The sequence below is a fragment of the Arvicanthis niloticus genome, chromosome 29, assembly GCF_011762505.2.
Source record: "Arvicanthis niloticus isolate mArvNil1 chromosome 29, mArvNil1.pat.X, whole genome shotgun sequence".
Taxonomy (NCBI): Eukaryota; Metazoa; Chordata; class Mammalia; order Rodentia; family Muridae; genus Arvicanthis; species Arvicanthis niloticus.
Genome location: NC_133437.1, coordinates 2,256,137 through 2,283,729, shown reverse-complemented (window position 1 = coordinate 2,283,729; position 27,593 = coordinate 2,256,137). Strand labels below are relative to the sequence as shown.

Sequence of the window (27,593 nt, the reverse complement as noted above, 5' to 3'; positions counted from 1 at the left end):
GTCAGCACAGTCTGTACTTTCCCACATTGCCAGACTGCCAGTCCAAGCAAGTGAGGACACACGGGCGGGCGGGCATCTCTAAATTCAAACCCTATGGTCTACATTTCTCAGCTGTGACAGTATTAACATCACATGCTTTGTTCAACAGAAATTTAAAATAAGGTCAGTTGTCGTGATAATTTAGTAAATACTCTAAATGCCACACTTCCCTCCCATCGGCCAATTCCTGCAGGAAAGAACCTGCTTAACTCCCCCCACCCCCACCCCAACAAAGCTATCATTGAGACAGAACTCAAGCCAGTTCAGGAGGAGCAGATCCAGCATTCTGTTTCTATTTGATCTACTTCAGATCCTTGCTCTCAGAATGGGCCCCAGAGGTTGCTGTGTTTTCTTGCTCCCCTTGAGAAGCAGGCACAGGAAAATAAAGGAGGCTCATTTTGCCCTAAAGAGGAAAGGGAGTATGATATTTGATTAAAAAATTGGATTCTGATGAGGGACAGGGCTGTCTTAACTGAGGCCTAGTGGTGGGGCTTCTGGTACCTGCTCTCAATACACCAACTTCATTATTCCTTCAGACAGCTGGTTATTGGGTGATTGTCCCTTTCAAATGGTTGAATGAACTATTTGAAATCCAATAACCCGATAACTCTGGTACTGAGTTACATGTAAACACCATTTGCTTGCTGTCCCTCTAAGCGTTTTGTGCTTATTCAATCAGGAAGGAGACCCCCCCCCCCCCAAGATTAATGAGAGAGACTGCAGGTGAAGAGCACTTCCTGCCAGAAACATGAATAGAATTGAGATGCTAAAGAAAAAGTGCAGTGGGAAGATGCTAAGTTCAAAGGAGTCAGGGCAGTTGTATTTTTATTTTTAACATTTGCCTCAGAAAGGCCCTTTTTAATAAAGCCTGTGGGAGAAGTTAATTCTCTTCCCAGACCTAACTGCTAATCAATTCCCTGGGCTCCTTTATATAAGGCAGCAGTGGTTGGGACCAACCAACAGGGTTGGCTAAATGGGGGTTATATTTGATGCACTGCTACATTCATGAATTCATCTCTAGTTCCTCCATGTAATACTAGATGGTAAAGTTACTTATCCCTCAGCAGTGGCTGTGAGTCAACAGCGTGAAAGGAAATGTTAAGGGCATCAGAAAGACAGGAGCAAGGATGGCTTTAACTCTGCCTAAATACCTAATCTATGCAGTAGCTTCCGCTTGCACCATTTGGCACCTGTGGTACTTTCTTAAAGGTTTATTACACACACACACACACACACACACACACACACACACACACACACACAGAGAGAGAGAATGTGTGTATATATGTATATATGTGTATGTATATATTATCTATAACATATATATTAATATGTATATTATATATATGTATATATATGTACATGTGTATTAATATATAATATATGTATCAGGCACAACAGTGCCAGAACAGATACTAGATATTTTGTAGTTCAGATACTCTTTATCTAGTATCTGAGAAAATTAGGGTAGTCAGTAACCAGTTCCATCATTCAAATATATAGTAATCCATCAAAAATAAGGATAGTGGAGAAATTGGGAAAAGAATCACCAATATCAGATCTGCTGGGTTATTTTATACATCTACATAAGTATCGATATATACAAAGATTTGCAAAATTCCAGAAGTTAGGTACCAGTCAAGAGGTAGATTTGGCCTATCAGGAAACAAAGTGGTGGGGATTAGTAACATGTCTTTTTTTTTTTTTTTTTGAGTTTTTTTTGAGTTTTTTTCTAGACAGGGTTTCTCTATGTAGCCCTGGCTGTCCTGGAACTTAACTCTATAGACCAGGCTGGCGTCAAACTCAGAAATCTGCCTGCCTCTGCCTCCCAAGTGCTGGGATTAAAGGTGTGTGCCACCACTGCCCAGCAGTAACGTTTTCTTATGGAAAATGTTCACTACAGACAGAAACATCAGGACCAGAGTGGAAGAATAATCATCGTGTTGTCCAAGTAAAAGCATTCTTGGTTCCTCTCCAGACAAACAGGATTTGCTCTTTGTTTCCCACAGGAGAGTTTCAGAAGCTTGCAGCCCAGAAAACTAGGCCAGGTGACCCCTAGACTCCTAGTAGAGCAGACTTCATCCTTAAGCTTGGCTTGATGCCTAGCTCAGCTGGCAGAGGCCCAGCCTGGCACTATGCCACACCACACCACACCACACCACAGAAGGACCTGCATGACTCTTGTCTGCCTCCACCCAGGCTCATACCATTGAAAGGAACCTTGTTCTGCAAGTCTACAGGTACCTAGCCTAGCATACGTAAACATTTGGTGTTATTCTACACGGTACACTCAATTATAAGCTAAACAGGTAACTCCTGCTGTCTATGAATGAGAATACAATTTGATCATGAGAACATGCTCATTATCATTAATTCTTTTCGAGCCCAACAATTTGATGTGTAAAATGTGTAAAATGGTTATAACCTATTTCATGGAGTAATCATGAGAGTCAGATGAAGAACTACATACACAGTACTAACATACACCTTGTACACCCAATAAGTACTAAGTAATATTAGCATTATAGGTTGATTTACTAACATTACTCAGAACTGAGTAAGCCAGGCACTGTAAAAAATAGGAAAATACAAATTGAGCTGTGCAGCAGGAAAGTATCAAGTGGTAAAGAATAGACAATAGAAAAACCTCAAATGCAACATGTCCAGGTAGAGTAAAACTCAAAGTAACTGAAAATCCAATGGGACCCTACAGTTGATTTGGCTTTGACTAACACTATTTGGTTTTAAACTTAGAGGTGAGAAACTAGAAGCAGTCTGAGATTACGCCACAAATACTTAAAAGGTTGCGATGCAGGCCACATTAAGAAACATTAAAAGAACCATTAGTTAAGTGATTTGGAGAAAAATGGCTGAGGAGGTTCATGACGGAATTTCAGATCAGAGAAGAGCACTGTACAGTGAGAGTGAGTGGGTGGAGGACAGAGCTGAGAGGAAAAGAATGAAGAGCCACTTGAGAATGGCAGAGATAATGTAGGGCTCTGATGAGAGAGAGAGAGAGAGAGAGAGAGAGAGAGAGAGAGAGAGAGAGAGAGAGAATTTTGTTCAGATTTAATCATTGATAAACTTAGGTTGGGTTACCCCTAAGATATATGGAAATTACAATCCCTATAAGAAAGGGGCTCTAAAACTCCTGGTACCATTAGAATGTACACAGTCAGAGAGATTCCAGATGTTGAAATGTTTGTCATATGATCTGAGTGTGCTTTTATGATGTTGCGGCAGGAGGTTTGCAAACTCGAAACCAGCCTGTTCGACAGAGTAAATTCCAGGGTACCCTGAACTACAGGATGAGATTCTTCACCCTGCAAGTAAGCAACCCAGCCCACCCACCTTCTAAGCCAGTTACATAAACTATAAGTGAATTGTACTTAGTCCCCATACTAACAAAATATATCACCAACACAGGGGACATTTAAGTACTAATCAGTGGAAAAGCATAGGAGTCTTTGCTGATTTTCAAGCTTTAAAATAAATCTAGGTAAGAGTTTGTAGCTAGTTATATTAGGAGGAAAAGAATTTTGATTATTTGAGTCTTCTATACATTTAATCTATTATCATTGCTTATAAAATGATATTAGATTAAAACAACACTTTTAAAAACAGGGACAGATAATTTACACTTTATAGTTCAAATGTCAAATGGAGAAAGATCTTATGGATTGAAAAAAATAATTTAAGATTTAGCCTATTAATATAGTCAGCTAATTAAGTTATTTAATAAGGAGAAAGGAGAAAGAAGAAAGAGAGAGAGAGAGAGAGAGAGAGAGAGAGAGAGAGAGAGAGAGAGAGAGAGAGAGAAGGCTGAGATTTGTCACTTCACTCCACAGGAAAGGGAAGAAAAAACTGTCATTGTTGGTAACTTACTAGTCAGGGTACTGGGTCCTATGGGTACAGATGCCTGGGGAAGCCATGAATTGTTGTTAAACCAAACTAAATGTATCTAAGCTGAGCTCAAAGTCTCAGGAGAATTGGCTTTGTTCCAAAGACACTTGTTAAAGGCGCCGTGGAGCCTCTTTAGTTGAGGACAGCATGGCTAGTGATCAGCAATGTAAAATGAGAGCAGGCACACCGAAGACAAGGAGGAGTCCGTTAAGGGATTTGGGTCTGTAAGAAACTGTGTTTGGAAACATATTTCCAAATTAATATCCATTCCTCATTTACACTCCAGTGCCCTGAGTTACAAAGATGACCAGAGACTTCAATAGCTCCTGTTCTCTCTTGCATTCTGTTCTTGCTAATCACTGTGAACTGACTTATTAAAGGTTCAAGACACTGCTCATCAGAGAGACACTCATCTTGCTGATCTTGTCTTACTTCCTTTCCATCTGATGCACGTGTTTGAGTGAGCTGTTGATAAAGACGATGGGGGTGGGGCCAGGTCTTAATTAAATCATCATCCTGTTGCTTTGCCATAAGCACATTTTATACTTTTATAATAAAAATTCATTATTGTACAATAATCCTCTGAAAACACAAGCAAAATCTGTAACAATGAGGTTATCAACTTATTTAATAGATTTTGATATAAAAATAGCTCTGTAAAAGTATGAACATGAACCACACTGCCATCACTGAAATTGTATCATCCAATGACAAAGAACAGACAGAAGAGCCAAGCTCATGTGCTATCATGAGCAGATCTCAGTACTGCAAAGAAATAACCAACAGCCAGCAGAAGGTCCACGAGTTATAAAAGTCATAAAACATGACGGTATGTTCTTTAATTTACCAGCAGCCTAAAGGGGGAAATGGCCTTTTTTGGACCATGTTAATATAAAATGTCCTGAAAATTAATTTCTGTGTTTTCATTTTTAGTATTACCAGTATTTATTTACCTACAGTCATCCTGAGTTAGTCCAGTCAACCAGTGTGATGGAGAAATACATCTATACAAACCTACATATGGTCCACCAGGTTTGATAACTTTTGTGCTTCGATTACGGGATTCCTCCTCTGCCTGGGTCATTCTTTCCCGAGTCATCTGATAGGAATCATTTGTTGCACACACTGTAATTTTATCTTGTATAAATCCCAGGCAATTGAGCTGGGAGGCTCCAGAGCTGTCAGGCAAGATAGTGGCTTTGTTAGATATGACTTTCATTTTCACAAGAGAGGCAAACAAGAATATTATCCTACAATCAGCAGCTAAAATAAGTTAACAATCCTCAAATAACTGACACTAATTTTTAAATATGATTACTTAAAATGTTTATGTTAAACCCATTTACAGAATGGCTAAAATGAGTTCCTAGAGACCACACGTGGAAAGCTCTTGTTGGATCATGTTGCAGTGTCACAAAAAGTACTGCAGTTCTTCTTTCATTTAATAGTCAGCTGTTTTAAACTTCCTGCAACAGGCATGACAAACACTTAACATCTTACTTTTTTAGAAAAAGAACCATGATGTACATGGTTTAGCAAGGACAAAATGAGACCTTACCCACAATTCTTTTTATTTCCAATAATGTATTAGTAGTATAGCTAAAATCTGTAAAATCTGTATTTATTACTTCCTTAAATCTCTATTTAGCAAAAACTGAAAAAAAGAATTGGGGCAAGTAGTTCTTCCTGAGACATACATTAAAAAAGAAAAAACAAAACATCAGACAAATATGGATACAAATACCAACTTTGATAATGACTTTGCTTTAAAGTTACAAGAAGCAGTTTGAATACCTGCAATCCTAAAAAAAAAATCACTAAATCTAATTTTTTTGTTTGTTTTTTGTTTTTCTAGACAGGGTTTTTCTGTGTAGCCCTGGCTGTCCTGGAACTTATTCTGTAGACCAGGCTGGCCTCAAACTCAGAAATTCACCTGCCTCTGCCTCCCAGGTGCTGGGATTAAAAGGGTGTGCCACCATTGCCTGGCTTTTTTTTTTTTTTTTTAAAGATTTATTTATTCATTTTATGTGAGTACACTGTCGCTGTCTTCAGACACACCAGAAGAGGGCATCAGATCCTATTACAGATGGTTGTGAGCCACCATGTGGTTGCTGGGAATTGAACTCAGGACCTCCAGAAGAGCAGTCAGTGCTCTTAACCACTGAGTCATCTCTCCAGCTCTGATTTTTAAATATAGTGATTATTTAAAATGGTTCTTTTTTTTTAGAGATCATGGTAAAGTTACAACTAATATTTTAAAAGGAAAATACTATATAGCCTTAACGCCAACTGGAAAATATGGAGTAAGAATAACATTTCTGCTCTTCTGCTTCCAAACTGAATTGGAAACAACTTTGTTATGAACTAAGAAGTCAGTAAGATTTTGTAAAGTTTGCTAATAACTGTCATTATAAATACTATTCATAAAACAGTTAATTTGCCCCATAAATATTATTTGGTAGAACAAAGGCCAGGGTAAGCACAAGACAGAAGTGGTCTGCAAGGAGCTGCTTCTCTGATGGGTGAGAAACATGGCAGAAATAGAAGGCAAGACACAGAGTATCTGGGAAGGACACTCTACCCGGACTTTCGGAGTGATAACTGAGCAGGTAGATCATAAAGCCGACTAAACAAGAGGGAAGATGGATAAGCGTGCTACATAAAGATAACTAGTGCAGGCTCAGAGTGGGCACAATGTTCAGTTCAGTGAAGGACTTCCAGCAAGGGTACGTGGACATGAGGCTGAAGACAGAAAGTGTATCATGCAGGGATTGGGGGCCATGGTATGGATTCTGAAGCGATCAAGAGAATGAAAACAGAAATAGCTCAGCTGTGTTGGAGAAAGATCAAGATAGATGAAGAACAGACGTGGAAGAAGGAGAATGCAGGGTGAACATGTGAGACCAGTTAGGGGTTTGAACAAGAGCACAGTAGTCAGAATGCCGACAAGTAAGCTGACTCCTGAGAGCTGGAGGAGGCAAAATTGATGGGGGTCTGACCAGTGATTAGACATGGGAGAGAGAAAGAGGGAGAAAGGCAAAATAAAGATCATGTCCAGGTTACTAGCAATACCCATCTATTGCAATAACAAAGGGGCTGGTTGCAGGATAGGGAGGACAGCAGTTAACACAAACAGGAAGAAAGGACTGAGACTTAGGTGCATCCAAAAAATGGCTGGAAGTATTATGCACTATGGAAGCTATGAGGACAGTGCTTCACAAGCAGAGGGTGGTAAGCAGTGTGGGAAAATGGCCCAGAGCTGAGAGTTATAAGACACTCAGAGTTAAGCACTGGCTTTAGGGGCAATGAAAGGCCCTGCCCACTTAAGGCATCACTTATAGTGAAATGGGGGGACTGAAGCCAGACTTTGGGTGGAAAAGTGCAGGAAAGTGTTTTTGCTTTTTGTTTACTTTTTTTTTTTTTTAAAATAAGGGGGACTTGAGTATCTTTGAATACTGATAAACCAATCAGAGGACTAAGAAGAGATCTAACTACTGGAGAGAGAACAACTCACTTAATGAAGTGAAAGTGGCATCAGGGAGTCCAATGTAGCATCACTCCCTATTTTCTTACTAAGGAACACATACACGGAAGAACAAGTAATGATGATGTACAGATTTTACATGCAGGTTAAGCAGTGTTTATCTGTGTAGGCTGCAGCCCTCTAGATTCTGTACTTGTGTCTTTTAACTTAGTTAAAACTGGGATGATTCCAGCATGTGTTACAGTTGCCTGATTTCCTGCTCGTTGTCCTGGATCACTGTTTTCGACAGGTGAGCAGGCATTACTATGTGTCCTCAACTATGTATTTTCAATAAGCTTGTGTATTTAAGGAATCTTTGAAAAATAATTTTGACTTGAAACTTCCGCCATTTTATATATGAGAATTTTGAAGGTGAAGAGAGATAACAAAGGAGACCAGATAACATTTGCTGGATATCCACTTAACTTCTTTTGTGAGCATAGCCTGTGCTGAGGAAGCTGGGGCCTTTGAAAACATGGCACTATTATAAGTCAAGACTAGAAAGGATGGATCTGGATTACAGGAAACTTACTTACCAGACTGATAACTAAAAGGTTTTGTTTTTGTTCTGATATAGGGTCTCTCTACATATCCTTGGCTGTCCTGGAAGTCACAGAGATCAGCCGGTTCCTCCTTCTGAGTGATAGGCTCAAAGGTGTGTGCCACCATGCCCAACTGAGAACTAAACATTTTAGTGCTTTTGTTTTCTTGTGAAAAGGGACACTAATGGATTTACCTGAATTTTCTTACGATTTTTTTTGTTTGTTTCTCTTCTCTTGCTGTATTTGACAGTTTTGTATATAACCAATCTTTAAATTCTTTTGCTAAGTGTAATACAAATAAATATATACTATATATATTATATAAGAATAAAACCATATTACCTATTTAAATATGTTTTCAATTAAAATTTTTATGTGTCTCTGCTTGCAGGTGTATGTGTGCTGTGGTGTGTTTAAGTCACAGAAATAACTGGTGCTGAAAGAAGTGAGTTAGGCTTTAAGCAGAAGCAAGAGGGTTGCAGGCTTGATTATTGCTGGTATAACAGCTTTAATTCCATTAATTTCTAGCACCACTGCTTCTGCAGTAGCATCTACACAAGGAGTTAAGACAACTATTTTTGTTAACCATCTAGCAAAAAAAATGTTACTAATGTATTGAGTATACAAAGGGATTTATATAGGTATCTGGAACAACCAATGATGCTCTAGAACCCATTCAAATTATCTGAAGGAGGTTCAGGGTTCAAGAATTAGGAGTTATCCCAAGTGTCATGACAAATATCATTGGAGAAGTGTTACTTTTGAAATTAACAATGATTTTGTCATTATAATTAGAAAAAAGTTTAAAGACACCTGTAGGATATGTGGCATAATCATAACACCTCTCTGGGTGTGTTGTTAACTTTGCATAATGAAATTATGAATTTAAAGAATGTTGCTCTGTTGACCTTTGATGCTGCAGATAATGCCAATAAAATTATCCATGGCCTGAGCTCAGTATTTCCATTTTGGACAAACCTCAGGAATGGCATATATAGCCCTTTTTGTCCTGGGAATACTTTTACTCCTGCCCATTGTGTTAAAGCTTATCTTTAACAACATCAATATGTTGGCAGCCAAAGTACATGGCTTAAACATGAAAATGGACCCCCAGACAAAGTTATTAAATTAACAGGCTGGCAAGCCATGTATGGGTAAGATTCTGCACAGAGCCTTACCAACCTAAGACAGAAGTGCATTGCCTTTGATAATGCATATTCCATGATGGGTAAGGAAGGCATTCTTGTCAGAATGACCTAAGACAGGCTCAGTCTTGTTAACAAAATAAAAAAGGGGGAGAGGTGGAGAGCCTTTGGGGCTGCTTGGCAAGAAGCTGACATTGGCCAAGGACAAGGAAGTAGGCTTCAAGCAGGAATCTGACATTAGGCTGGAACAAAGAAGTAATTTCAGGTAGGAGTCTAAATCGTAGGCTACAACAAAGAAGTAATCTCAGGCAGGAATCTAAATATTAGGCCAGAACAAAGAAGTAATTTCAGACAGGAATCTAAATTTTAGGCTAGAACAAGGGAGTAGGCTTCAGACATGAAAATAACACTGGGCTAGGATAGGGATGTAGGCTCAGATACTTTGGTCATCCTGATAAGCCTTTAGAAACAGTGATCACGGGAGTGTTCATGTAACTGGGTTTAAAGCCTTGCTTGTTCTTTGACTATTTGTGTTTATTGTATTGCTTGTTCCTCGACTATTTGCATCTATTGTATCTATTGCTAGACCCTCAACCTAGAACTGACCTTAACATATGCATGTAATCAAAATGGTATAAAAGCATAAAGGAAGAGGGGTATAGGATAGGGGGTTCTAGGGAGGGGAAATGGAGAAAGGGGATGATATCTGTACTGTAAATAAACAAAACATCCAATTTAAAAAAAAAGAAAAATTAAAAAAAAAAAGAAATACTTGGAGTCAGTCCCTTTCCCACTAGAAGGGTCCTGGAGATCAAATTTAAGGATTTTTAAGGTTTACTGACACTACGTTTTTAGCCATTGAGCCAAATATGTATTACTTGTTACTATATAACATATGATTATGAAGTGATATGGTTTTGAAGAAAGAAATTTTTAAGATTCCCTAGGGACAGAATTCAATTCAATCCCTTTGGTATATTCCAGGGTACTTTATAGAATGATGTGGTATACATGTAAATTGAAATTTAACACCCTGAAAACAAAAGTATCTCAGGTGATGGCATTGATATAATCAGACACTGGTAGATCTCTATTGTATAAAGGACATTGGGTTAAAGTTTTGAGGACTCAGTTCTCCTTTTGCCCAGCCACAGACTAACATAGTTACATAATTATCGATAAGTCACCTGTTAAATAGAGACCCTGAGAGATGGTTATTCTACAATCTATTGCAGTGTTTCCCAGGGAAATTCCTGCAATGAAAGAAATATCCTGTATCTGTGATGTCCACTGTGGTAAGCACATGTGGATTCTAAGACTGTAAAGTCTTAGTATGATTAAACAATGAAATTTTAAATTTTATGTAATTTTAACAATTTACTATACATAACCATATGTAGCCAGAAGAGATGGAAGTGAATGAAGCATAAAAGGCTATATAATCTGTAACATATACAGTTCTTACCAAACTTTTAGGAGCGATTACTTTAAAGCAACACAGGTAGTTTAAGCTAAGTGGAAATAGCAACTTAGTACTTTCAGGAAGGCAGTTCCTGTTTCAGCTTTCCTCCTGGTAGCAGTTCTTACAGACTTAAGCACTGTGTAGATGAGCCACAAACATTGACTGGTGTTAGTACTTGGCCTCAGTGTCAAAGCCTTACACCATTGGGAACTGGGTATTAAACTGCTACTCAAGGGCTCCCACTTTATCACAAACAACCACAGCAAGAAAGCAAATGGCTCATTGATTACTGAGTCAAGGTGGGCAAGGGAGTCATGGCACCTAGGGAGGTATCTAGTCTTTGCCTTTCTTTTATTTTGTCTTCAATTTTTTCTTACATTTTTATTGCAATTAATGTCTAGCAGCCTGTGCGATAAAACTAAAAGAAGTGTTGGTGGGCAGTGGTGGCACATGCCTTTAATCCCGGCAGAGGCGGAGAAGCTGGACCTCTGAGTTCAAGGCCAGTCAGGTCTACAGAATGAATTCTAGGATGTCCAGGGCTACTCGGAGAAACTCTGTCTCGATAAACTGTATATGTATATCCCTTACCACAAGACTTTCTAGAGCAGCAGAGGAGCAGAAAGAAGGCAGGATGCATATTTGTCCATCTTACTTTTACACAATACCTATATAAGACACCTTTTTAAAAAAATATAATAAACATTAAAAAAACCTTCAAAATTTATTTTAACTTTAAAAACTCATTTTGTAGTATTTTTGAATTCTGTAACTGTTATGACTATACTCCAGTGACACACACAATTTATAGTACATGATAGGTGGCTAATATGTTTAAATAAATGAGCTGTGTAGCTGAATTCAATTAACATAAAATGACTAATTAATATGCATTTTGTTAACTAATAACAAGCAGTATTTAGCACATCCTAGGCAGTACTCACCTACAGAGTGTTTGCTGGATGCAGTCAAAGCTGCCCTGAGGGTTATCTCTCCCCACATTTGACAAGTAGAAGTTAAAGTTGTGGACTTCACTGAAGGAATCATTTTTGGGAATTTTCATAAGCTGAAAGGTGGGAAAGAGAAAAATACTTCAGTACTTATGCAGTTCTGCCTTGCTGGTTGTTCAAGTTATCCCTGCATCTTCATAACATGTAAATGACCAGAGAGTTCAAGCAACACAACAAACATGCCTATAACTCATCACTCTTGTTCATATGAATAGCTTCTAGATAATATAATGGTCTTTGGGGCATATTTCACAGTCTAATCTTTTGCTGTCCTAACACAAACACATTTTATATTTTAAGTCTTAATTTTTTGAATAGTACTTTTGAAAAGTAATAACCAGTAACACAGGGCAAAAGTGCATCTTGATGTTCCGATCATGGGAATCATCCCTCATTCAGTGTCATATTTATGCAACAGAGTCAACAAGTCCCTCTCAAGGTAGACCCTGGGCAACAGTCTGACATGGGCAGACATGCTTTTCTATTTGTTTTTGAGACAGGGTCTCAGATAGCCAGGCTGGTCTTTAACTCATATAAGTTGAGGCAAACCTTGAACTCCTGATCTTCCTGCTTCTATTGCCCAAGTGTTGGGTTTATAGATATCTAGTTAGGTGGTTTTCTGAGGCCTTACTCAAGTTCTTGAGTCCCTGCTAGGTAAGAATAGAATGCCTATCAGCAAGGGTTTCTTTTGACACCCATGCTCTGAATCAGACAGACTTCCTGTGTATGGTAGGAGCTCAGAAACTCCTGTCAAGGAATTAGAATCTTCTATCAATTGTTCCTCCTTTCTCAGTACCTAAAGCTTTTCTTTGATTTACAAGGCTGCCACTGTGTTAAGTGATAGTTAAGAATAAGGATATACAGGCATGTAAAACATGAGCCTTCTAGTCCCCAAACACACTGAGTGTTAGTAACATAGTAGATGAGGGAGAAGGGACATTGTGTTTTGCAATATCCATGCAGCTCATGGTAATGATCCCTCTCCGTTTTTACTGGAGGAATGGAAAGCAGAGGACACAGGCTCTACACGTGTGGCATATCCATAGATGTGCTAGTGAATGTATCCCTGTGTCATCCCTACCTGTGAAGAGGACACACTGACTCAAGCCATGTAGAGAAGCTCAATAAACTAGGAAAGTCAGAGCTACCTTCTTCAACTCCCAGGAGGAAGGAAGGAAAGCTAAGAATAAATGGATGTCTGCTATCTGGCAATGACAGTCATGTAGTAAATAACTGTTCAAAAAATAACAACTTGAAGAAGCATGGGAAGCATGTCTTCTAAGATTTGTTTAGAGCTGGAAAGACTGCTGTGTATCAGATAACCCATACAGTCTTGGCCTCTTGATTTTAGTCCTAATTCCTGAAGAACCAAGTCTCCACATTTATTATTTATATAATAAATATAAATATATCCTCGGGGGCTGATAGTTACTCTCTAGTTCTCTCATATTTTTAAAATGCAGTACCTTTGTAAACCCATCTTAATGTATTATGTTTGTAGATATTTATTGAGCTTACTTACAGATAATCCTGTATTTCTGGAGAAAGCAAGAGGCAAGGGTGAAGTACTGAACAGTGATGTACGTAAGTCCCACCTTTGTGCTGGTACATGCGCATACTGATATAGTGTTCATTTGTTTCTTTTCCCTGAGAGGAGCAGGGTCTTGCTAACAGAAACACCACAGCCTAAAGCCTCCCACTAAGGCTTGGGAGAGGAAGTGAAAGGTTGGAAAGGTCAGGACTTCTGAATGAAATCCTCTTTAACCATGAGTCCTAACTTCGATCTGTTAATTCTAACTCTTCATCTTGGTTTGCAGAACCTGACCATCAGGAAGACTTTCATAGGGGTTGAGGCCTCATTTCTATGTCAGGCTGTGCATAGCCTAAGATTTCTCTTTTGTGTATCTCTGACTTGAAAATGCAATTGCACTTTTCTGTTGAGAGTAGAAGACTTTGCCCTATTTATTAGATGTTAGCTTACGTATCTTTTAAATGATTTATTTGTTTACTTATTTTGTGTATATGAGTACTTTGTTTTCATGCACACCAGAAAAGAGAATCAGATTCCATTACAGATGGTTGTGAGCCATCATGAAATGGAACAAGGGTCAATTTGGCTACCTAAGAGATCTGGGAAGATATTACTGGCATCTAGTGGGAAGCCAGAGAGACTGACAGATAAAGTACAGTGCAAAGCCCCTCAGTAACCAAGAATTGCCTAGTCAGAAAATCCAAAGGGCAATGTAGAAACTTTGGGTTAAAAACAGGTAAGTTGTAGTCTTAAATCAGAACTCAGAATTCAGATTTCACTGACTTCTATGGAAGAGAACATTGTCTTTAAAGAAATATAGTATCTACTTCAAACAAAAAGAGTAACTTTACTTTCATTTCAATCTTAGAACTTCTGATGAGAAAATTAGAAAGCAGAAAAGATAAGCAAGAATATATGAGGCATAGAATATACATTATGAAACATATATATATAGCATAGAATATACATTATGGCCTGTTCACATTTATTTCCTTTTCTTTCTCTAATTGGAAGTGACAAAACTTAAGCTATTCAACTACAAGTTTCATATAGATCACGAGTCCTTAAAGACTCTAGTCCCTGACTAGAGGAAAAGCTTAAAATACTTAAAATTAAAATCGAGAAGTTCCTTTCTTACCAAGGGATTGCAAGATTGCTTCTAAATTAGGACTCAGAACTGATTTCCCATGGTACTGCCCAGTCCTCAAGGCTGATCCTAAGTCCATGCAAAACATTACATGTCCTCCCCACACCCTGCTGCTTCTCGTGTGCCATCAATTTGAAGGCTGCTTCTTAAGAAAATGAAAAGAAAGTATTCTTTAAATAAACTGTGGGACAAAACTCCTATATACCACAGCAGAACGGTGCGTGTCTCCAGTTCTACTGAACCTTAGCTCTCTGCATTGGACCTGAACTAAAGGACTCAGAGCCCTCCCAAATGTGGCCTCCACTGGGTCCTCCTAGTTTAGTTGTAATGTCCTTTGTCCCTCACCTGCTCTGTCATATATAACCTGCTTTTTCCAGTGTCAGTTTTCCTGCTTAGGGGCTACAGTGCTAAACAGACTTACCAGCTGTAGATCTAAGAGCTACTTTGGAGAGCCATTTTACTCTTGAGTGCATACTTAGATACTTATACAACTAAACTGCATCTAATTTGTACCTTGAGAATAAAATATTATTTAGAAAGTATTAAATATTGTGTGATTTCAGTTTCTTATTTAGTATGAATATAGAAATATATCACCATATCCATGTAATTGCAAAAGTAGTTATTAATTTTCATTCCAAAACCAAGAAACTAAACATCAAAGGCTTAAGTCCACAATCCACAACCTTCCTCTCCAACTGCAGTCTGTTTTTGATAAAAAGCTACAAAGAAAAAGTTTCAGGAAACTTTCAGACATTTATAATTAACATAGGCGCTGTATTCCATGGTGTCTAAGTCAAAGCTTCTAATTATTCAGATACAGGCTCGGGCATGTGGCAATGAAGTACTGTCTGAAAGGTCATTTCAACATCAGTCACAGGCCTGCTATCTTAAGGATCTAGGGCAGAAGTGCAAGCATACACTGCTGAAACTTGTATACACACACACACACACACACACACACACACACACGTGCATGCGCTCTTATCTGCTTAAAAATAGTTGGTACCTGAGCTCCATATAGGATCAAAGTGTATGCTAGATTCAAAAGAAATCTAGTAAGGCTTTTGCACTTATTTAAATGTTTTGCTTTGTGGATATCACAAAAGTCTTAAATGGAACTGCTCTTCTTCGGAAGTAATTATAAGCATTAGCACCTAACTTTTTCTGCTACAGTGACTGAAAAGGCTCTGTAAGACATCCCCCCCCACCCCTTTTTTTCTGTAAGACATTTATGAAACAGCAGTGACACAGTTTGATAGGGAAGTTCTTGGGGTTGTTCAGTTGAACCACAGGACCGGGGAGCCCAGATCATTTTTTTTCCCCAAATTCTTCATTTTATAAATTAGAGACAAAGAGGCTCAGTAAGCTGTTCAAGGTTATATTCATGTTTAAAATTGCCACCCCTATATTCTCAGACCACTTTCTCTACTCCATGGCTGTCTGAAACACTCATTACCTTGTAATACCAACATATTATGTTTATGGTATTTCTTTGCCCTCTAGAATATAAGCCGTGCAAAGACAGATGCCTTTGTGTGCTTGTGAATGTACTGCCAGCATCTTGAATGGTGCAGAGCACAAAGTAGTCACTCGATATGTATTTGCTGAATAAGTAAAAATGTTGATTAATGTCTCAGGCAGAACTAGTACTGGTGTCTGCTTTCTTTCCACCAATATTTCCAAAGTATGCTGAAAAGTTTTATTTAAAAAGGGGATTCTATCGTCAAGGAAGTTAGGGAAATGCCAGGTTAAACAAAATGACTCTCTTGGCTGTAGATCTTTAGAACCAAAGAGTCATTTCCCAATTAGTATGACCCAAAAGTCTACTCTTCCACCTCTGCAGAATCTCAGAAAGCCAGCATGTCTCTTAGTGTCACCTGACTGGTGTACTTACTACTCAACTCTACAGTGTGGAGACTTTGCACTGTGCTCAGATCTAGGTGAAACTTGCTGTAAGCATCTAAGCACTAGAATTCTCTGTTGCTTTCAAATTCTTCCCAGACTTCTGATGATTCTGATTTCCTAAGAATCTAGAAAATGGTTTAGAGATACATGCACTATATAGACCCCATAGTCCTGGGGAAGATCGATAACCCAGAATCAAGAACAGAAAACAGAAACTTCAACCTGAAAGCCACAACACAAAATGAGAGCTGCTGCTGTGACTCTAGGTTTTGGGAAGAAAAAGAAATGGGCTCAGAACAACCCAGATGTACAAACCAATGCTGGGGGCAGAAGTACAAAGTAGAGATATCCTTTAATGGAAATAGAAAAAAAAATTAAATATAGAAACACAAGGGAAATCTAAAAACAGAGGCTAAGAGATTGTAATACATGCTAAAAACCTCTGGAAATTCATGACAGATACTTTTGTTGAGGACAGTGGTGTAAAATGTCAAGTGCAACTGGCATAAAGAGAAATACTGGAGGTTATCCAAAAAAGTCATGTCAGGTAGCAATTAACATGAATAATGCAGGATAATATAAATCCACATGCTTCTTTGATTTCTTCCTTAACAAGATGTATGCTAAGGAAGAGAAAAGAAAAGAGACCATCTTTTTCTCCTAGTCTCCACATACCTCATGTAGACCTAGCATATTCTGGAAGTAGTTCAGGGTTAAAAAGTGTAGCAGTGCAATACTGAACTATGTCTTTGGGGCTGTTGCTGTTTTGGTGTGGTAGAGCCTGACTAGAAAAATGATTTCCTAGCTTGACGTGTTCACCCTTATACTGAGTTCTTTTCAACTTGTCACCACTTTAGAGGAAACACCGATTGTAATGTTTATAACTGGTATTATTTGTAAAACTACAGTTTCATTTATTTATTCCATAAGTACTCAGTGAGTACTATTATGCTCAGTACTGCTTGAATTTCTATGGTATAGTGTTGAATAAAATGGAATGAGAGCTTTGCCATTGTGGCATATGTGTCTAGAAATCTAGGAGTGTGATGGTGGTGGCAAAGAGCAGGTGACAAAGAGATGGGAATTGATGTATTTTGCAACAACAGGCAGTGGAACTCACAGACATACTAAATGTGAGAAAGAACTTAATGATGACATGGCATTCTGTCTGAGAGAATGAAACTGCCTGAATGTGTGCAGGCATGAATCCCCTGCAGTTTCCTCTTGTCCTTGCTTTCAGCTGTCTTTCCTCTCGGAAGTGACACTGAGTACCTTAGTGACTGAATCCGCTAACAAGCTGGGCACGAATCTTAAATACAATTGACCATTGTTGGTTTCACCATCTAAAAAAGGGCTTCAAAGTGAGTTCTGTTATGACTCACTTTGCTGCTTGAAGGGTAGAATCGCTTAGAAGATGCCAGGTGGCTGGGAGTAAGCTGGTTAGTAGCTGGGTATTTCCAAGAAAGAAAATAGGGTGGGCTGGGCAGTTGCAAGGGAAAGATGCAAATAATAGATAATTAGATATATACAGGGAAACCCATGTGGCTTACAGAGCATGAGAAAATTAAAAAAAAATATATTAAAAATAAATGTAAAATTGAGCCAAACGCTAAAGCAGCTTTTGGAGAAAAAGTAAGAGAGCTATGGGAAAACTAAGTAGTTTGTTCAAAATGTGATCATGGTTAGACTACACATATGAAGTCTTTGGGAGCAAAAACTAAAGCCTCCTAGTGAGTTCAGGACTCTCATCATTCTTATTTTAGAGAGCATTTAAAAAATCTGAATACATTATATAGAATTGATGCTGACATAGAAAAGAGCTAAACTGTCTTCACATCCCTGAATCATCTCCCAGAACACTATAGTATCTTCTGAGGCCCCTGTTGTCCTGGAGACTTAGTGTCCACCTCTCTCCTTCTCAAACCACCCTTGATGTCCCAGCTCAAACCCATCACCCCATCACATGTTTGTCTTCTCCTCCCCATCATTTCTTAAGTGTGTGCTCTCATCTATCTCACCTGCTTTGGTTAGGATTCCCTCATGCCTTTGACAATGTCTTTTGTCTTTCAGCTTTTTTTTTTTTTTTTTTTGATCCCTTCACAGTCCTGTCCTTAAATCATTCAGTTCTTACCTCTAAATCACTCAGGTTTTAAGTCAAAACTATTCTCGAATGCCAGTCTGAACACATTAGTCCCATACACCATTGATGCTTTTTATCTAGCTGTCCATGAGTGGTTATTGAAGCACTTTTATAGGCATCCAGAGTTCTCTGCTACTACACCAGCTGAACTGGGCCTCACTCGTCATAGTGCCCTTCATCTCAGAGGCAGCACTGTGCCATCAGAAAACACTGGGCAGTGTCTCTGCTTCTTGTTTACCTTGTGGTAATATTTCTTTCACTTATGACTCAGCTCAGGACCTTTTCTCCGTAAGGAAGCTCAGCCTTCTCTATCGAGGTGGGCTTAGTTGCTTTTTTTTCTGGGTCCCTGCAGTCCTCACACCCTTTACTGCTTCTTTACTAAGTTGAACGCTGGGTTTTGATTTATGTCTTTCTCTCCCACCAGACTGAGTTGTTTAAAATCAAGGGTTGTGGTCTCATTCATTTGTATTTATGTTTGAGACATTGAAGATGCCTCATAAATATTTTCAGATTTGTACAAACAATCAATCAATCAATCAATCAAACATGCCAGTGATTAAAAACAAAATACAAATGAAGTTGAATAACCCACTTAAGGCCGTTGGGAAACTAGGACTCGCCAGAGAAAACACAAGACTGGAGGGTACAGCGGCCTGCTGCGAGGCATGAAGATCAGGAGGAGGAAGTTTCTGATCTCTTTTAGGCTATGTTTAACCCTAAAAACTAGGCAAAATGGCTTCCTGGATTTGTGGTACTTAGATTTATAGTACACACTTGTCTTTTTATAAAAAAAAAAAAAAAAAAAAAAAAAAAAGTGTAGTTCTTTACTAAAATGTAGAACTTTTGTCTTCAAGTTTCATTTAAAAACACATCCCAACCTCTTAAAAACACAACTTAGAAGACCCAGGGAGACAGTTAAAGGGCTGGGGAGAGCACACTAATAGAACTCAGGGAGACACTGTACTGGTCAATTATAAAGCAGAAATTTGTTTTTAAAAAAAAGGTTTAATTTTTCTGAAACAAAGCTCAAATCTGAGTTCTACGAGGAAAAAAAAAAATGTTACATGTGAACAGCAAGTTCCAAATCTGTCAGTTTTCTCTCCTCATGTTCCTCTGCGGTCCTGAGGAAAGTCACACCATGCCAGGAGGGACTGCAGGCAAGAGCTGGCAGACCTAGGCTTGTGTCTGGCAGTCACCAGCAGTGGTGTAAATCTAGTGACCTGACGGGTAGGAGCTGCCCTGAAGATCAACAGGAAGGTTGGCCTAGGCCCGAGATTTTGCAAAAGGCATGGCTTCAGCTAGTTCAGTCAATATCACCATGAAAACTTGCATGCTCACTAATATAAACAAGTATTTGGAAGGTTATTTTCAAAGTGAAACAGAGGAGTGACCAGCTCTTAATTCCACATTCCACTATGAATTAACTCAATACATTTTTCTGTTTAAAGCTATTTAGATTTTTTAAAACATAAATCTTCAGCTAGCCGGGTCCATGTGGGGCATACACCTTTGATTCCAAAGCTCATTCTCGTTGTTCCTGAAATGGAGTTCATTGGTTGTCCATATTCTCCCATCCCGTTGTTCTCTCCTCTCTGATTTAATTTCTGGAAACAGCTCGACCAGTTGGCCTTAAACATTTTTTTTGAACAAATGTAAAAATATAATGTTGACCAGTTATTTAATTATAATTATCTTAATACATTTTTTTTTTAAAAAGGTGGTTGACCAGTTGGCCTTTCCTTTTTGTTTTTTTTTCAAACTTCTTGTGTCTAGACAGTCCTACAGATGAGTAAAACCTGTAGGATTTGAATTTTTATAGATCTTTCCCCAAATACCTTTTCTGAAAATAATTCCCGTGGTAGAATATACATACACAATTCCATAAACTGTATTTCTATTTAATTTTCATAACTCAAAGTCATGTGCTAATTTTCTAAAACCTATAAAGGAATAAAAACTATTTCTAATTTCACAGCTACTGATATAAAACATCAAGTGCTAAATGAGAGATCATAGTTCTGATTTCTAAAGAGCCTTGGCTGGCCTGATGTAATATAGAAGATATAAATAGAACCTGTCAAAGCCCCAGGTAAGTTGTTTTATAACTAAGAAATATAGGGTTGAAGGATGGCTAGGGATGGTACTGGCTGGCTTATTGTGAGAACTATTAAGTCGATGTCTCTACACAGAGGAAGAGATGCTGTCAAAGATAGAGTGAATACTTACACATGAGCAGTAGTAGAGCAATACTGCATGTGGAGAATACATACAATGGAACACTTCAGTGATTACCCTCTAGATATCTAGATACTTCCAGAAAGTAGCACCATCACCCACTAAGCAATCACTCCAGGACAACAATGCTGTATGAAGTAGTAAATTATATGGCATCATCAATAGCCAATAACTCATTGAATTCCTAGTGTGATGGCGTGTGGGGAGGGGAAGACATCACTAGCTTAAAGTTTAGATTATTCTTTTATAAGAGAGCCATCAAAAGGAGATTGCAAAAATCTAAGCATGTTAAATTTTAAGACTCTAAAAATGACATACAAAAATGTCAAAACAGCAAAGTATGTAAAAGGTTACATGAATACCATAATTATTTTACAATTACTGAAATAAGGTAATTATCTCAAACAGTATCATCAATTATGAACATAAAGACTATCCTACTATGTTGGGGAGAAACATGAGTAATATAGAGAAAGGAAAAGAAGAGAAGAGAAAAAAAAAAGAAAAGGAGAAAATCAAAATCACTCCTGGCAACACCAAATGGGGACATGAAAACATCTGATACTTCATGACACCTTAAAATACTGCAGCATCTAGCATAGGCCAAGGATCATTAAGCAGATCACACTGTCAGTTTTTAAAAAAGATTTATTTTATTTATGTGTACATGTGTGTGTCTCTGGGTGTAGTGCCTGCAGAAGCTAGAAGAGGATGTTGGATTTCCTGAAGTTACAGGCAGGCATGACCATCTGATGTGGGTGCTGGAAACTAAACCCAGGTCCTAGCTGTCTCTCTAGCCCACGCTGTTAGTTTTTAAACATTATCAAATGATTACTTTGAAATAATAATAAAAAACAAAACATGCATTTGAATGCTGGCCCGGGGAATTAGTTCCCGAGAGTACTTCCAAAGAGCTGTGGGAACCGAAAACAGCATCCTTCTAGAGGCACTACTAAAAGTCACTCCTACTTCCTGACCTAGTAGTGTATTCCATATTTCTGAATCTATCCTAAGGAAACAGAGATGAAAATAAAATAAAATACCTAAGGATGTTCCTTGTACTGTTATTATTGCATTGTAACAGTATAAGTAATTATAGAATAGCTAAATGAATGATATTAATACAATAAAATGTTAGGCAGCTACTTCAATATAACCTTTATTATTGAAAAATGTTCCTAATATAGCTTTAAATATAGAATATTTTAAAAGTAATCAATAAATACACTGCGTCTGCAATTTTAAAGCTTTATTTAGGCATTGGTTTTGGTTTTTAAAGATGAGGTCTCATGTAATTCAGTCTAGTGTCAAACTTACTATGGTGCTGAGGCTAGCTTTGAACTCCTGATCTTCCTGTCATCACTTCCAAGGTTTGGGATTACAGACATGCAACACCATATTCAGCTGCCTCTGCACCTTTTAAAAATATATGTGTGAGAATGAGAAATAAACAAAGAACCAAAAGACTAGAGGAAATCCAACAGAGTTGCTTTTCACTGGCCCAGACACGCCTGTTCCATGCTTACTCTTGTCTTACTTTACACAGTTCTAAAATGTTCATTCACTTCATTTCTCAAATAGAAACAATAAAGGAGGCATAAAAATAAACTATACTTTGGGCTATCACTATGAAACTTGCCCTTCATGACTCAATCCACATAAATATTTTGAAAGCCTTAAGAAAAAAAGTGTCATTAACTGTAAGGTGCTAAGAGTTTCTTCAATATTAATCTTACATTTGTAAGTTTCTTTTCTTCAAGTTCTTCAAGGAAGACACAGAACACAACCTTCCCTAAAAGCCAAGAAACAAAACTGCAAGCACCTGCGCATCTTTACAGCCAAATACAGAACTTTCAGACACCTGTGGCAAACAAGTCAGCACTTGTTCACTGTCCAATGGAAAACGGGTCTTCCCATCCTCATCTCTGAAGACAGACTTTAGTGAATTACCAACACTTGGACTGAGAAAACAAAAGCCATCCACCTGAGCTGTAAGAAAGTGCTTAGTACCGGTTAGCTGAGTACTGCTGCCTTCATAATATGGCTACCATTACTATTATCCCCAACAAAACACTGAAGGCTTTTGAAATACTTCCGACTGCTCTTCTCTGGGGTGGCTTACTAGGGAGCCTCTATTGGACGGAGTAGATACAATTTAGTTCTTAATCCATTTTCTACTGAGTTGAGTATAACTATGTATCACCAGGCTCTTCAAATCTAACCAGCTGCTGCAGCTTACTCCCTAATCAGTCTTTTCCAGATTGAATGCCCGGGCACCCCTCAGTACCCCTCCCAATACCACTGCCTCTATGTCTTAACTCGGAAGGCACATCCTTTGCTCCCACACCTTTGATAATGCTAGCACTCCGCGTGCGGACAGAGCAGACAAGGGGCTTTCCCCACAGATAGATGACAAGGCAGCTCTATCAAGTCCCCAAGGAACACAATACTCAGTTGTGTCTAACCACAGATAAATTCTCAAGACCTGCCTTTTCCATTCCCTTTGTCAACTTTTAAAAAACACTTTAATATTCAGCTTTTTGCCTAGATTTCCATATCAAGCCTGACATCTCCAAAAATTTCTTTTGTATTTATTTATGGTACATTTAGAAAATACAGGTAACAAATTGCCTTTTGGGAGATATCTATTGAAATATGTTCTAGTTTTTTTTTTTTTTCCTTTTTCATTAAACCCATGAAGATAAAAAAATACATTTATAATTAGTAATAACAAGGCAAACCATAATTTACATATTTACTTCTAGAAATAAACACAGTTTGAATTATAAAGCCTGACAACCTGTAAAGTCACCAGCATTAAACTGGCTTTCCTCCTCTGAGCCTGCCTTTCCCTACTAAAGGGAACCAGTATTGAACCTTCTGCAGTTATCACTGTGTTTGGTTTTTGATTCTTTTACCATATGAAAACCACACGATATGACTTCGGCCTGACTTTATACTAACCTGATGAAATGACATCACTCTGTGTGATCGATGCCATGTCGCAGAGCTATGAGGTTTGTGCATAACTGTGGTGTCTCCTTCCACTGAGTGAGTGCACACATCCCCTCCAGGCTGCTGCTGTTCCAGGGAGCAGGGCTTATTTAAGTATTCATGACTAAGACAGTATCCTCCACAGCTGAAAAACAGTCTGTAAATTCCCTTTCATTCCAGAATTCTCTCCATAAATCTCTCTCTTCTCTTACTAGAAAAAAAACAGTACTCTGGGGCTGTCTTTTGAAAACCCTTTTAGTACAAATTTCTGGCGCCGATGCTCTGACAGAAGAAGGCTGGAAGAGGTATGGAGAACCACCTAAAGAGCTTCTACATAGCATGACTCCAACAATCACCCACTTGTTTTCATCCACTGCAATCTTGAGTAACGGCTCATCCATCCAACCAAATTCTCAAGCAATAAGCACAGAGCTATCCTTGACTTCCCCTCCAGCCTTCCCACTGACCTCTTCTATCATCAGCCAATTTCTGGTAATTTTGTCAAGCAGCTATTGGCAAAGAATGTTAAAATGCAAATCTGACCCTATGACTGACTCTTAGATTAAAACTTAAAAACAGATGATGGTCTCATGCAGTTTCTGAAAGCCACTGATTGTAACCTACCTGAAGAGAATGACATTAATTCAGTGGACTTTGGCCAGGATTCTTTTTACTATTTTAAATTTTTTTCTATTTATTTTTATTTATTTAGTATGGGGGAATTTTGTCTTAATGTTTGTCGGTGTACCACATGTGTGCCTGGTGCCTGCAGAAGCCAAGAGAGGGCATCAAAGCCCCTGGAACTGGTGTTACAGATGGCTGTTAGCTGTCAAGTGGGTACTAGAAACCAAACACAGGAACTCTGCAAGAGCAGCAAGTGCTCCTGAGACATGGCTCCAGACTTTAGACCATTTCTTCTTAATTACTTACAGGATTATTTTAAATGAGAGGAAAAAACTAACAAACAAACAAAAAACAAAACTGGGGTGTACAGAGAAAGTTAAGGTAAAATAAATCTCAGGCAGTGGAACTTTTGTTTCAGCTTCATGAATGTGCGTATCCATATGTGTTAAGGCTTCAAGTGAAATGTTTTGTCTTGGTGTATGGTAACAAGTGTGTGTGTGTGTGTGTGTGTGTGTGTGTTCTTATAATGAATCCAGCTGTAAGAAAGAAAACTGAAGGGGAAAGCTTTTCAAAGTTCAGACTTCCTCAGAGATCCACAGACAAGCAGCTCCTTGAGAAAGGGAGACCCCGCCCACTGACCGCACCATTTGCCCTCTGCTCAAGCTGTGAAAACTCAGCTCCACACATCTTTACCTTTTCTCTCACCAGCTAGCTCCTGGACACCCTTCAAACTCAGCTCTAATGTCTTCCTGACTGCCACTCTCACCAACAGCTGGAGAGGTGCTCAACGTTCTCATGTATGAGAACATGAGAATAAATTTAAAAAATATGAACTCAGCCCTTATCATAGAAAGGGGTGAGAACACGTGTCTCACACTGAAGGTAGCCTCCTTCAGCGAGTACTGAAGGCCAAGGCCAAGTGCCACCTTTCTGGCACTTCAGTACCATTAACTTTGAAGTAACAGTTCACACAGCAGAAAAAAAAAAAAAAAAAAAAAAAAAAAAAAAACCAGTATTTCCTTCATAGCATTGATATAATAATTAGATAAGATTAATATATGTAACATGCTTAAAGTTCTTAGCAGCAACAAAAACATTCATAAAGACACGTCCTCTCTTTAAATTCTCTAGATTTACTAATATGTCAAGTTAACACTATTAAGTAAGACTGTGTAAAGGGCTTGAGCAACCAGGATCTTAGATTCTTGCCCTGCACTGTTAGTGAGCCACCAAATGCAAGAGGCTAGCAAACTGCAGAAGAGTCATGATCCAATGTACTTCAAAATGTCACCAACCTGTGACACAATGAACATGAAGATGCCACTGATAATGGGGTGCATTCTAAAGTCAATTTACAGGTTAGACTAAAAAATACACACATACACACTGGAGCCAGCAATACAGTTTTCTTTAACCTGTGCAAAATACTGTTTGAAAGATCTGGGACGATACAGATTGTCCCCATCCCGCAATCCCTCCCGGCTTTTTTTCTTTTTTTCTCCTTCATATATAATTGTTAAAATCTTGTCATTTGTACACACAGGACATAGAAAGAGGTCAACAGCTATTTTACTGTTGCTAATGGATGAAATTTTAGGGCTATTTTAACTAACTATAGGAACTGCTAGTGTCACTGAAGGATAAAATTATTTCCAAGCTTAAATAACTGAGTGATATCAGATAATATTATCTGTAAAAACAGATGACTCAGTTTCACAAGTTTTAGGTTTTAATGGGAAACAAACAAAAATTCCAAAGTTATCAACGACAGATTTTACCAACAAACAATATATCCCATAATGTCAGTTAGGAGGAAGAGTTAGCATCTGGAGGTCACATTTATCTTTGTCTGACTGGACTGCCTACCCTGGTGCCTGGATGTTGCCAAGCAAAGACCAGAAATCAGCTCCCTGCTTCGCAATTTATAGTATCTGTGGCCTTTCAGATCAGTCAGCTCCTGCCCCACTTACCAGAGTAAAGAGCAGCAAGGGAGAGCACCCCTCTCCACACTCATGCTTTGGGGACCTGTCTCACTATGCTCCTCCTTAGGGTCTTGGCAAAACTCTAATTAGGAAATACTGTCAGATAGTTCTCTGAGACCCTGCAAACACAGACAGAGTTACCCTCCTATCTTCTGTCATTCTGAACTCCTGAGAGGTAAGGGCCAGCCTACCTCTTTGTGTTTTGGAGACCTGCAATGATAACCATTCATGCTGTGAAGATACTGAGTTTAGCTCACTGCTTCTGCTCATTTAGAAAGCCCAGAGGTGAGTTCTTATGAAGAAAGACCAGCAGGGCAGGGATGAGAGATCGCATAAAACTAGAGAGGCTAGTTCAATTACAACTTCCCGCTATGACTTCATTCGTTAGAGATAATGAGTGTCTAGAGGCAGCTCATATTCTTACCTAAAATGAGATTTAAAAAAGACTATGTTAGTTAAATAATTAACTAACACCTTTGATAATTAATATCCAAAAAATTTAAATTCAGTATAAATATTAATATAAATCTTCTTATGCATAAACCACTACAGTATTCAAAATCTTAGAACAAATATCCATTATACAAGAAAATAACTTTAACAGTCTTCTAGTGGTAGTCACATTCAGAGACAAGAGTATCAGCCCCTAATCATCAACTTTTGAACAGATTGATGAGACACAATTGTTTACAAAACTAGTAGGCTAGCCAAACCAGAAACAGCAGGGGGAAAGAAGCCAGAGGAAGGCATATCATCTAAGACAGAAGGCAGTGCTGAGGATTTATTTTTGTCTTTGCTACTTGTTCCAAGCCCATAGTTATCTTTGCTTTCCAGGTACCAAGTTGGGTAGGGTAGGGCAGTCTGAGGGAAGCAGATTCAGGGTCGGTTGAAATTGCCTACTAATTTCAAAAACTATAATTTAATCCTTTAGATTCAATCTTCTCCCCTGACCCTACAAAGTAAAATAAATAATTAGCAAAGTATTTCTGAATGCTATGCTAAGTTCAGAGCTTAAATAAAAAAATTTAAAACAGAATCCAAACCTCTGAGCTTCTGCATTAATGACGATAATGCAAGAATTTATAACACTATTCAAGTCATTAAAACTATCAGGTAACATATTCAGGAGGTTCCTGTGCCTTTCTGAAAGGCATACATTTAGAACTTGTTTGGCTGGTTCCTTCTGTCTTGAAAAGACAAGTGTGACCGTGTTTTATTCAGTATACAAAATACATAGTATATAAAAAATATCTTTTCAATATCCTTAAGATAATTTCTAAAAATTTTATCTACAAAACTTCTATAGCCTCTGGAGTTGCTAAGTCTGAAAGTAAGCAATTAAAAAAATTTTTTTGAATAACACTCTCATACTAAATACTAAGTTAATATGGATTCTATAATCTTATAACAT

General features: G+C 38.3%; 1 protein-coding gene across 1 annotated transcript in view; it reads right to left on the bottom strand.

The window, feature by feature from the left end:
- Window positions 1–27,593, bottom strand: part of Ell2 (elongation factor for RNA polymerase II 2) — a 62,336-nt gene that overhangs the window by 14,788 nt on the left and 19,955 nt on the right. The window contains exons 3-4 of the mRNA XM_076927009.1: window positions 11,556–11,677; window positions 4,957–5,120 (exon numbers count right to left, since the gene is read on the bottom strand). Coding sequence (XP_076783124.1) covers window positions 4,957–5,120; window positions 11,556–11,677 — 286 coding nt within the window. The remainder of the gene's footprint in view (window positions 1–4,956; window positions 5,121–11,555; window positions 11,678–27,593) is intronic.